Consider the following 11221-nt stretch of genomic DNA (forward strand, 5'->3'; position numbering starts at 1 on the left):
TGGCTTATATAGCCTTTGCAAAATCTGATCCATAGTCAAAGGCACACTTCTTTCATAAAATTTTCAAGTGATACTTGTTGCTTCAAACAATTTAAAAGACACACATTTCCACTAAATAATTTTTTTTCAAATAATAAATACCCAGCATGAACAATTTATTCTTATGTAATTCTACTTTCTTTACGATGGTAAATTCTAACATTTTTCATTTGATGTGTCTGACTTTTCCTTTACTAAATTGGACTTAATAATTTTATAGTTATGGGAAACATACATTTTATACTATGTGTTTTATAATCAACAGCGGTAACATAGGAAGTATATCTTCAGCACTGGATTTATTTTTTTCTCTGTCTTCTTAATAATTCTGCATATGTCAGTATGTTCATGTGGAGTGGTGGGTTATGTGTGTATCATACTCATATTCTGGGCTGCACTTGAAGAGTCAGGTGCAGAAGAAATTCCTAGAGGGGAAGAAAGATATAATTCCAAGTGTCTCCTTTGATACCTTTCCTTGTCTTGTATAGCGGTTGGTAATGACAGTTCCAGCGTGGAAACAAAAACTCCATTACTTTTCTTGACTGACTGAACCCATTCTGGTTTCATTGCAGCTCTCCTTTTTTTCTTTCCCTTCTGCTGACCTTTTTCTCCCCCTTACCTCCATAACTATGTGTTTACCTTCATATTACCCAGAAAAATATAAACCATAGGAAGTCCATAATTGAGAGGGCTCATAAGGATGATTTTTCTAAGTTCATTAAAGAGTGCTGGATATGAGAAGAGAATTACCAGTGTTACTGAAAACAAATGAGCCCAGGAGTCTGCCTTGGGGAGAAATAGGAAAAAAAGCTTGTGAGTTGCTCCACTTTTGACTTAGAGGGCCTGTTTCACAAGTAATCACACAATGGTTATAGTCATTTTAGTGTTCAAATTTACGGAACAATACTGGCAATCATGTCCAGAGGGAAAATGTGTGTAAGAGTGATGCTGCTGTAAAAGTTCTCTGGCTTTCAAGTTGTTATAATCAATTTGGGCCCAGCCAATAATATTTCAAGTGCTAGAAAAAGAAAGGGGAATATTTTCTATTTTAAATTATTTTTCCGCATCTGTGGTCAATAGATTGAAAAATGGAATAAAAACTAAAATCTTATTCAGATTCTGGAATGCCAGTGACCTATAAAGCTAGTAAAATTCTACATTATTACACAGGAAGTAATATAATTATATGCTTTGTTGCCAAAAACATGTCATTACTAGGGTACTCAATATCACTCTTGAATTTGGAGAATTATATACCCACTACTTATGCCTTGTTTAGAAGCACACTTTACAAAATACACCTCATTCTACAATACAAAGATATAACTTGATCTTTAGAGCCAGGCAGTCTTAAACATGAAAACCACATCCAACAGATTTTCTAAACTAGCATGATGTAATCCTTCTGAGCTTTAATTTCCTAATAAATAGAATGGGGATAATATCAATTATTGTGTTATTGTAATGATTAAATAAACTAAAATGAGCCATCTAGCAGAATGCCTGAAAAATGTTTCCTCTCTTCTTTCAGATTATTTGGTATAAATCATGCTGATCTAGTTTTTAATGTAAGCCAATAACTAAATATAAGCCAATAACTAAATCAGTAACTAACCATCAACCATAGCAACAAGCTGCCCAAAAACATATTGAGAGAAGGTATTTCTGGTATATTCATCTGTTTATTATTTTAAAACTTTGTGTAGTTTTCCAATAGGCTGGACTGAAGCATGTGGAACCCCAAGGAATTTTCTGGTCAATACTGAGACCAAACACAGGTTAAGGGGTTTCCTTGGTCCTTTCTCTCTACCCTCACATCCTAACCTCTGGACTTTATCACTCAGTTGGTAGGAAGAGGCCAACTCAAGTAAGTAGAAGCATACAAAGAACAACAACAACAAAAAAAAAAAAAAAAAAAAAGGAAGAAAGAAAAGAAAAAGGAAAAACAAAAGAGTGTGATAATGCCCAAGGCAAAGTTCATTTAAACTACTGAGATGAAAGCAGGAGGAGTCAGGAGAAAGGGTCCATCTAGAGATAAGGGCAAAGGAAGACTGCAGGCTTGTTCCCTGCACTGGAGCCTAGTAAATGCCAGGCTCTTGCTTCTGACTCACCCTCTGGAAAAGACGGGAGTCTTGAGCTCCACCTTGTGTTTAAACAAGTTATGGCTTCATGGTTGACTCTCCAACTGTGGATACTCCCATCTGAATGTCCTAAAGGCACCTTAGTCTCTCCATGCTCAAAAGTGAGCTCACTCTCTTAGCCCCAAAGTAAGCTCCTCCTCTGCTTCTCTCTGTCCTTGTGAGTCAATGTACCCAACAAATCCCTCCAAGTCAGAACCTGGGAGTCATCCTCACTTCCTCTCCAACTGACTCATATCCAGTTAGTCTCCAAGCCACACTAATATTTTAAAATCATTTTATTATGAAAAATTTCAAAGTCACAAAAGTAAAAATAAGAATATAAAGACCCAGGGACTTCCCTGGCGGTCCAGTGGTTAAGACTTTGCCTTCCAGTGCAGGGGGTGTGGGTTCAATCCCTGGTCGCGGAACTAAGACCCCACATGCCACGCAGCGTGGCCAAAATAAATAAATAAATGTAACTTTGAAAAAAAAATACAATCTTAAAAAATATATATAAAGATCCACATGTTAGTCATTATCCAGATGACACAGTTTTCAGTTCATGCTTAATCTAGGTGAATCCTACCCACTTTCCTTTCTCTCCCCAGATCACTGACTTTTAACATGAAAATATTTCTGATCTAGCCCACCGCCCCTCCTTTCTCCTTGACTCTGTTTTGTTAGTTTTTCATGTCTTACAGTGTTTTAGCAGGTCTACCTGGATCTTAGCTAATTTTCCTTATATTTCAAAAATTGTTTTGAAATTCAAGTCCAATCAGATTTCTCCACTACATAAAATCTGATGATGGCCATCCTTTACCCACTGAATTTAGTCTGAAATTCTTAGCAAGTGTTTTCCCGGTTTAGACCATACCTGTCTGCATAGATTCTGGCCCTACAGCCTCTACCTTCATGACTGGTGTTCCACAATATAGTTCTCCTCTAAAGTATGATGCTTCTGCAGGCTTCAAGCATTTGGGCGAGTTCTTTCCTTTGTCTGAATGGATCATTGGGGCCCCTTTTGTTTGTCTGAATTCTTCTTATACTTCAGTGCCTGGCTCAAGCATCTCTTCCTCTTCTAAACCTTCTGTGCAAATAACCTTCTCCCTTTTATCTTGAAAACTTGCTGAGGAAACCATCTCTTCTCTGAGTCACCAGTGTACCGCTAAACACCTCATTTATTTGTTACACACACCACATCCTAATAATTTGGGTTTTTGTCTGTCTTCTTCAGCAGCCATGGATCCTGTTATGTTACAGGCTGTGTGTATGCCTTTGTTCTTGTAGTGAGTGCTCAACCTGGTGTGTTAGGCTTAAGCCAGTAAGAATTTTTGCTGAAGGAATGATGAATATTTCTCCTTATTAACATTTTTTGATAATTTTTAAATAATTTACCTTCTCTTTAATGGTGTTATAATGAATTTTTCAAGTGACATCCTAATCTAAATACTTATTTTATAATCCCACAAGAAGTATTAAATATAGAGTCACAGAGAGTGGGTAACATAACTGATAAATTGACTTAAACAATGGAAATAAGAACACAAAAGAAGCAGACATATATTTTCCTATATTGTACCCATTCAAAGAAACTTTCTCCTTGAAACTTAATTATTATGGAGTTAGACACTGGGAAGTTTAAAGCTATTTAAATAATTCAGATTTATATATTACTTCAGAAAGATAATTTTTTGCCTATCTCCACTATCTTGGGGGGAGAGAGGCAGTTACTTTCAGATAAGTGGTATTTCAAGGAACAAGATTGGAGTCAGACCATTTAGGGAATTCATCTATATTGTATATCCAGTCCAGAAGATTGGGAGATAGATAAGAAAATGTTTTTATTTCCAAATTCTTGATAAGGAAGCTAAGAGGTCAAGTGCTCAAAACTGCATAGTAGGGAGAAACACAAAATTCGGTGTCAATCTTTGTTTTTTTCTTCCAGTTAATGTGTTACCCAAGACTTAAAAATATGTTGGAGTCAAATACCATATTGATACATTAATTTGTTTTTAGAAACACAATCAGGTGTTATAAACTGGCTCATTTTCTTAGACTCGACCAATAACTCAGACCTAGTGAATTCTTTTCCTCAGTATTTTTGCATATCATTTTTGCAGCTATAGACCACAGGGATACAATCTTCATCATTCTCTGTATTACCAATAACTGATCTGAGAGCACAATTTCTTTTAAAATTAATATAAACTTCTCCCAGTATGCAGTGAAGGGAGTCAAATTTTGAAATAAAAATTGAAACTTTTATTTTAATAAGAACTCAATTACATGCTCTTATGTTAACTTGCTTTAGAATGTGAACTCTGACAGCAGGGCACAGATCCTGACTTCTTGATTAATTTTTACTTATTTCCCAGTGTAGACATACTCACATTTGGGAACTGGGAAACTCCATAAATATTTGAGTAACTGAATGATTGAATCAAACCCAAAGTGTGTGAAATATTTTTCTTTGCTTGATTTAGGTTCTTGTGTGTCAATTTGTGAGATACTCTCAGGTAATTTTAATAAACTAGTCTAATTTATTTTGATTGCATACATAGACATATACGTTTGCTTTCTGAGCATATATGTGCATATAGTCATATAGAGTTGCATTATATCTCTGTATACAGAATAGATAAATTAATAAGACACACATGTTAATAAAGTATTAACTCTTCAACATTTTATATAATGGCCATTCATAATTTCTCTTACTTGATTATCATATTTTCAGCAATTTTCCTTAACTCCTCCAACATTTATACACCTTAACTTAGGGGTGACAAATGCCTAACCAAATGCTAAATGTGAAAAAAAGTTTTAAATATGCTTTTCAAATTTTCAAAATTTTAAATCCTCTAAGTGAGGTGTGTACTTCCTTATATCATAAGCCACACCACCTTCTATTGTCTGACACTTGGTGGAGTCAGACTTTAAGTTACCCTCCTGTCTGGCCTAAACAAGCTTTTTGAGAGCTCAACTTTTGCACTTACATGTCTCCAAGTAGTTCGCCTCTAAGGGGAGCTCAAAACTCTTCTCTTGCTGCTCTACCTTTTTACTCACCCAAGAATAAATCAGGTCACATGCTGGGAATTAGAACTTTCAAAGGGACAAGGGATTGAACCCAAAAGAGGTGCCAGTGGGAAAGTGAAAAGAGACCTGATGCCATAACATGAAAAAATATTAGGTGAGAGGCTTGGCCTAGCTTTGCTCTAGGCATTGGAGAAAATGATCTTGCTTCTTGTGGACTGACCAGTTTTCTCATGAACTGGTTTTTCTAAGCAATTGAAATGGTCTTGTGCCAAAAGTAGAGTCTGGGTCCCTGAACCATTGTGGGAGAAGCCACACCATCGACCTGAACACTAACCTTGGCCTCTGACTAAATCAGAAAATAATCTTTTATTGTGCTGAATCACTACATGTTGGGATATATTTGTAGCAGTTGACCTATTATTATTAATGTAATAAGTGAAAGTGATAGAACATATAAATATTAAAATAAAATTATGGAATAGAGCTGTATAGGTTGAATATATTGAAAGGATAGGATTTGCAAATCTTACCTGACTGTCCTTAGTAATCATTAAAAAAAAAAAAGAGAGAGCAATTCACCTCTAGTTGTCTGTCATATATTAACTTCTATATCTATAATGTTTGAAAATGATTAAGTGGAAATAAATTTTACATTAGAGATAGAATACAAATAGTTTCTATTTTCCTTCTGAAATCTCTACCTCAATATCTTTTCTTCTCTCAAAATAGACCCATAATCCATTAGATTCATTCTTATTTTATATATTTGCTTTTTAAAATGATTCTCACAGAGGCAAGAGGATGCAACAGTTAAGAGAACAGGCTTTGGACCAAAATAATTGGCTCTGTAACTAAATGGCTGTTTGACCTTGACAAGTTACATTTCCTGTCTATGGCTTATTGTCCTCATCAGTTAAGAGAATAATAATGGTACCTGCTTCCTAGAACTTACGTAAAGATTAAGTGAATTAGTATTTATATAACATTTAGGAAAATCTCCAACCCTTAGTTATCAATATACATGTTCAGTAAGCTGTGTTTAAATTAAATGTTATGCAAATCATCCTTTTAAAATAAATTAACCTTGGTCTGATTAAAATGGAGAATAGAAATTCAAGACATTTTCCAAACTCAACTTGTACCCCTTTCCCCCTATGATTTCTCCCTGTGTCCCTGATTAGGATTCCCTCTACCTTGAGAAACATCTCAGTCACCCTTAGGCTTGCATGTTTGCCCAAAATTTTGCTTTCCTCTTAGTGATTTCCTTCTTTCTGTCTAACCAATACTTATCTACCTTAAATTAGCCAGTTTGAGTCTGTTAGTTTCCTAAGGCTGCGCTAAGAAACTAGCACAAACTTGGTGGCTGGAAACAACACAGATTTGTTCTCTCACAGTTCTAGAGGCCAGAAGTCTGAAATCCAGGGGTTGGAAGGTCCATGCTCCCTTCGAAGGGTCTAGGAAAGAATCTTTGCTTATGCCTTTCTAGCTTCTAGTGGTTGTTAGGTGCCCTTGGCTTTCCTTGGCTTGTAGCTGCATCACTTCAGTTTCTGGCTCTGTCTTCACATCGTCTTCTCCTCTGTGGCGCCATGTCTGAATTTCCTACATAGTATAAGGACACCACTCTTGGGGCCCTGCTAATTTAGAATGACCTCATCTTAACTTGATTACATCTGCAAAGGTCCTATTTCCCAGTAAGCTCACACTCACAGACACTGGGGATTTGGACTTGAGTATATCTTTTTGGGAGACACAGTTCAACCCACAAGAGGATCTAATGTCTGCTCTAGCCCCTCATAATCACTTCTGAGAAACACTTGTTTTCTATTTCATTTATTTGACAGACAATATAAATCTGCAGATTTTAAAAAAAGGTTATCAACCTATATATATCTTTTCTGATAAATTACAGTATAAGAGTATAAGGGTAAGGACCATGGATCATCATGTAATTTTTTTTTGTATTTGTGTACTCTTCCATATATAGTACAATACATATGATAATGAATAAATACATTAATGAATAAATGAAGGGATGCAAGCCTGGTAACACAAAATTATTCTGGGAAGTAAGTGACAAAAATAAATGGCACATGATTAGAGTATATCAATGTGTAATCTCTGATTTTTCAATTTTAACTTATGGTATGCTTTTGACTGATTATAAAGAGTATTATAATTTCACAAATAAGATATTCATTGACATTATAATAATTAAATTATATGTAAAAATTTGAAAAATAATCCAATATAGATTCAATAGCTATGTTTAGTGTTTTTGAAGTAAGAGATTCTATTTTGCTTTGCAACTGCAAAGGTTTCACATTTAAACAAGAATAACCAAGTATGGAATGTGGATTCTTTTTTTAAAATTAATTAATTACTTTATTTATTTGGCTGTGTCAGGTCTTAGTTGCAGCACGCTGGCTCTTCGTTGCAACATGCAGGCTTCTCTCTAGTTATGGCCCATGGGCTCTAGAGTGTGTGGGCTTAGTTGCCCCGCGGCATGTGGGAGCTTGGTTCCTCAACCAGGGATCAAACCCACGTCCCCTGCATTGGAAGGCGGATTCTTAACCACTGGACCACCAAGGAAGTACCTGGAATGTGGATTCTTATTATTAACTTTTCTTAGAAATAAACATCACATACCTTAAACTATTTAACAGGCAAAAACTGATGGAAACTAGGAATTCATCTCAATTATATAAAAATAATGTTTTAAATTGATATGTCCACAGATGATAATGAGTGTGGAAATTTAACGCAGTTCTGTGGTGAAAATGCTAACTGCACGAACACAGAAGGAAGTTACTACTGTATGTGTGCACCTGGTTTCAGATCCAGCAGTAACCAAGACAAGTTTATTACTAATGATGGAACCATCTGCATAGGTAAATTCAACTATCTAACTTAAAATTTGTACCTATCTCTTATTGCTTATACCTCCAGAGATTAAATAATATTGAAACCAAATTCTGTCAGTCCCTGATTGTACCCCGTTGTTAGTACTATCAGAAACTTCATTAATTCCCTTAATTCTCCAGTATGGTGTCAGTTACTATGGTATATTTATCCAAGGGTATAGAAAAAGAGATTTGTTTTTTGAGAATATCAACCAGTTTACCAAAAAATAAATAAATAAATCGTGAAGTTATGAGATCTAGCAAGGTGGCAAGCAACAGAATAAATGTTTACACTTTAAAGTAATATATTCACTCCAGAAAATTATTATTGGTATCACCAGATATTGATGCTTATATAAATATGAACTCTGAGATGGGCCCTACATTTTCCTAGAAAGTGTTCAGGAAAGCATTACTTGTGAAAAAATTGTCCTAGTGCTTTTACTGCTACCTGCCGAAAGTTTGTCACACTTAAGATCTGCATACTGTTTTTCTAAACACTAGAGTCCTATTTAGAAAATCATCTCAGATTCACTAAAATGTCTTCTGGAGGGTTATTAATTTCAATTCAGTCCCTAAGTGAAATATTGTGAGTCTGAAGAGAGTATCTAGACTTTTTTTAATGTCCTTCTGTTGTATTTTGGTCACACACTTGATTTATCAGATCCTATAGTCTGAGAAAAAATAATTGCATAGAAATTTCAAAAGATGAACAATTTTCAGAGACAAATTCTCTGGAGCCAAAGATTTTAACTTTGAAAATAAATTATGAATCATCTTAATCATGGTTTCTAAGAAATTGTCCAGTTTACCAACAGCTAGTATAATTATGATTGATAATAATCTACAAAACTAACAGATGAACCAAGGCCCTGAGAGTTAATTACATAACCAGGGGTAGATATGAGACTTGAACTCAGGACTGTACATGCAACATGGGCAGGAGTAAGGTGCTGCTTCTAGTTTCCGTAGTTAGATAAACGAGAGATGTCTAAATCAATATAGATCACACTAAAGCCTTTAATGAGCTTCTAGTGAGGTTCTCATCAGTGAGCTAAGAAGAAGTCTGGCAATGTTATCATTAACACACATGATAGTCAGGAGATAATGTTCGAAGAGAATTTATCAGTGAAATGTCTGTATCAAACAAATTATCCTGTCTTGTGTACTTATGGTTCACAGCATTTTCTCTGCTACATAAACCAGGTAGATTTTATTCTCATATTATAGCCAAGGGAAGTGAAGAGCTATTCCAGATTCACACATTTAGGATAAAGGGAAGATTAGAATCACAGTCTTGTATCTAGAAAGCCATTGGTATTTCCACAGGAGTCTTAAATGGGTGGCCATTTAAATCTCACATGAATCTGGATCATGCAAATGCAGTGGGTCAACTTTGCAAGGGCATAAATGATTTAAAATATGAGAAAGTAATGCTATTTCTGTTGAATTATAATTTTGTCTTTATTGTTTGCAGCAAAAATTTTTATTGGATTATAGCATTACAATATATGCGAGAAATTAGAATTTTCCCAGAAAACATAGTACCCCACTCTTTGTTTTCTCAAACCTAAACTCGTCTCTAGTTTTAGAATGTTATATAATGTGTGCCTATTTTATCTTTAGTAGATAAGTTCGAACTATATAGCTGTATAAGCGTTACTACAAAAATTCTAGTTAATGAAGAAATGCAACTTACAACATCTTAATCACTGGAATTTAATAAAATTTTCACTGTGCTCTCCATTCCCTCGTCTCTAGAAAACATCTGTCTTTTCATCTGATCATGTTTACTTTTAATGCGCCTTAGTTCACAAAGGGATATATATTTCTCTCTCTGTATTCCTTAAAAGTAAACAATTCCTGTTTAGAAAAAAATTAATCACAGATACAGAGAAAACACACACACAAAGATAATTGAAAGCCAACATTTTACGGGGGTGTAATACATTTGTAATATAAGACTCTTTCTCCCAGTACTCAATTATTATTGAGATACTGTGGAAGGGCCCTACATTTTTGCTAATTCCCCTTTTAGCTATTTTAAGTAATCAGTAAACAGTAACTTAGATTAAAACCCAATGCCCAATATTGAGTCCTTCAATTTCTACCTGTTTTGTTTGATGGATTATTCAGTGAAAAAAGTCATTCTCTGGAAAATTGTTATTTCTCACCAGTTTTGTTGTCCTTAAAGATTAAACTCTTTTCAGAAGCAAAACAGCTATTTCTTTTCCTTTTTTTCCCCAGTCCTATAGTAATTTTCCTTGTGTACTGTGATAATCCTAAGGGAATTTGGACAGAGAACCATAATTCTATTTCCTTTTTACATTAGTTTATCACCCTGTAGTATATTGCTTCTGATTTGAAAGTTTAGCTGATCCTTTAATTCGACATGTCTGGTAATTATAGTCATGAAGAACCTCTATAGAAACATAATGAGGAGGAACCAAGATGGCAGAGTAGAAGAAGGTGCTCTCACTCCCTCTTGCGATAACACCAGAATCACAACTAGCTGCTGGACAGTCATCGACAGGAAGACACTGGAACTCACCAAAAAAGATACCCCACATCCAAACACAAAGGAGAATCTACAATAAGATGGTAGAGGAGCACAATCACAGTAAAATCAAATCCCATAACTGGTGGGTGGGTGACTCACAGACTGGCGAACACTTATACCACAGAAGTCCACCCACTGGGTTGAAGGTTCTGAGCCCCACGAGAGGCTTCCCAACCTGGGGGTCTGGCAACGGGAGGAGGAATTCCTAGAGAATCAGACTTTGAAGCCTAGTGGGAATTGATTGCAGGACTTCGACAGGACTGGAGGAAACAGAGACTCCACTCCTGGAGGGCACACACAAAGCAGTGTGTGCATCGGGACCCAGGGTAAGGAGCAGTGACCCCAGGGGAGACTGAACCAGACCTACCTGCTAGTGTTGGAGGGTCTCCTGCAGAGGCAGGGGCTGGCTGTGGCTCACTGTGGGGACAAGAACACTGGCAGCAGAAGTTCTGGGAAGTACTCCTTGGCATGAGCCCTCCCAGAGTCTGTCATTAGCCCCACCAAAGAGCCCAGGTAGGATCCAGTGTTGGGTTGCCTCAGGACAAACAACCAACAGGGAGGGAACC

At 35.9% G+C, this 11221-nt stretch overlaps 1 protein-coding gene across 2 annotated transcripts in view; it reads left to right on the forward strand.

The window, feature by feature from the left end:
- ADGRL4 (adhesion G protein-coupled receptor L4) overlaps positions 1-11221 on the forward strand; it is a 113831-nt gene that overhangs the window by 47617 nt on the left and 54993 nt on the right. Inside the window, exon 3 of one of the 2 annotated variants that reach the window (XM_007103450.4) lies at positions 7931-8083. The exons of the other annotated variant lie outside the window; for it this stretch is intronic. Within the exon in view, the coding sequence (XP_007103512.2) occupies positions 7931-8083 (153 nt within the window). The remainder of the gene's footprint in view (positions 1-7930; positions 8084-11221) is intronic. 2 annotated transcript variants of the gene reach the window in all.

Source organism: Physeter macrocephalus, chromosome 4 (assembly GCF_002837175.3).
Source record: "Physeter macrocephalus isolate SW-GA chromosome 4, ASM283717v5, whole genome shotgun sequence".
Classification (NCBI taxonomy): domain Eukaryota; kingdom Metazoa; phylum Chordata; class Mammalia; order Artiodactyla; family Physeteridae; genus Physeter; species Physeter macrocephalus.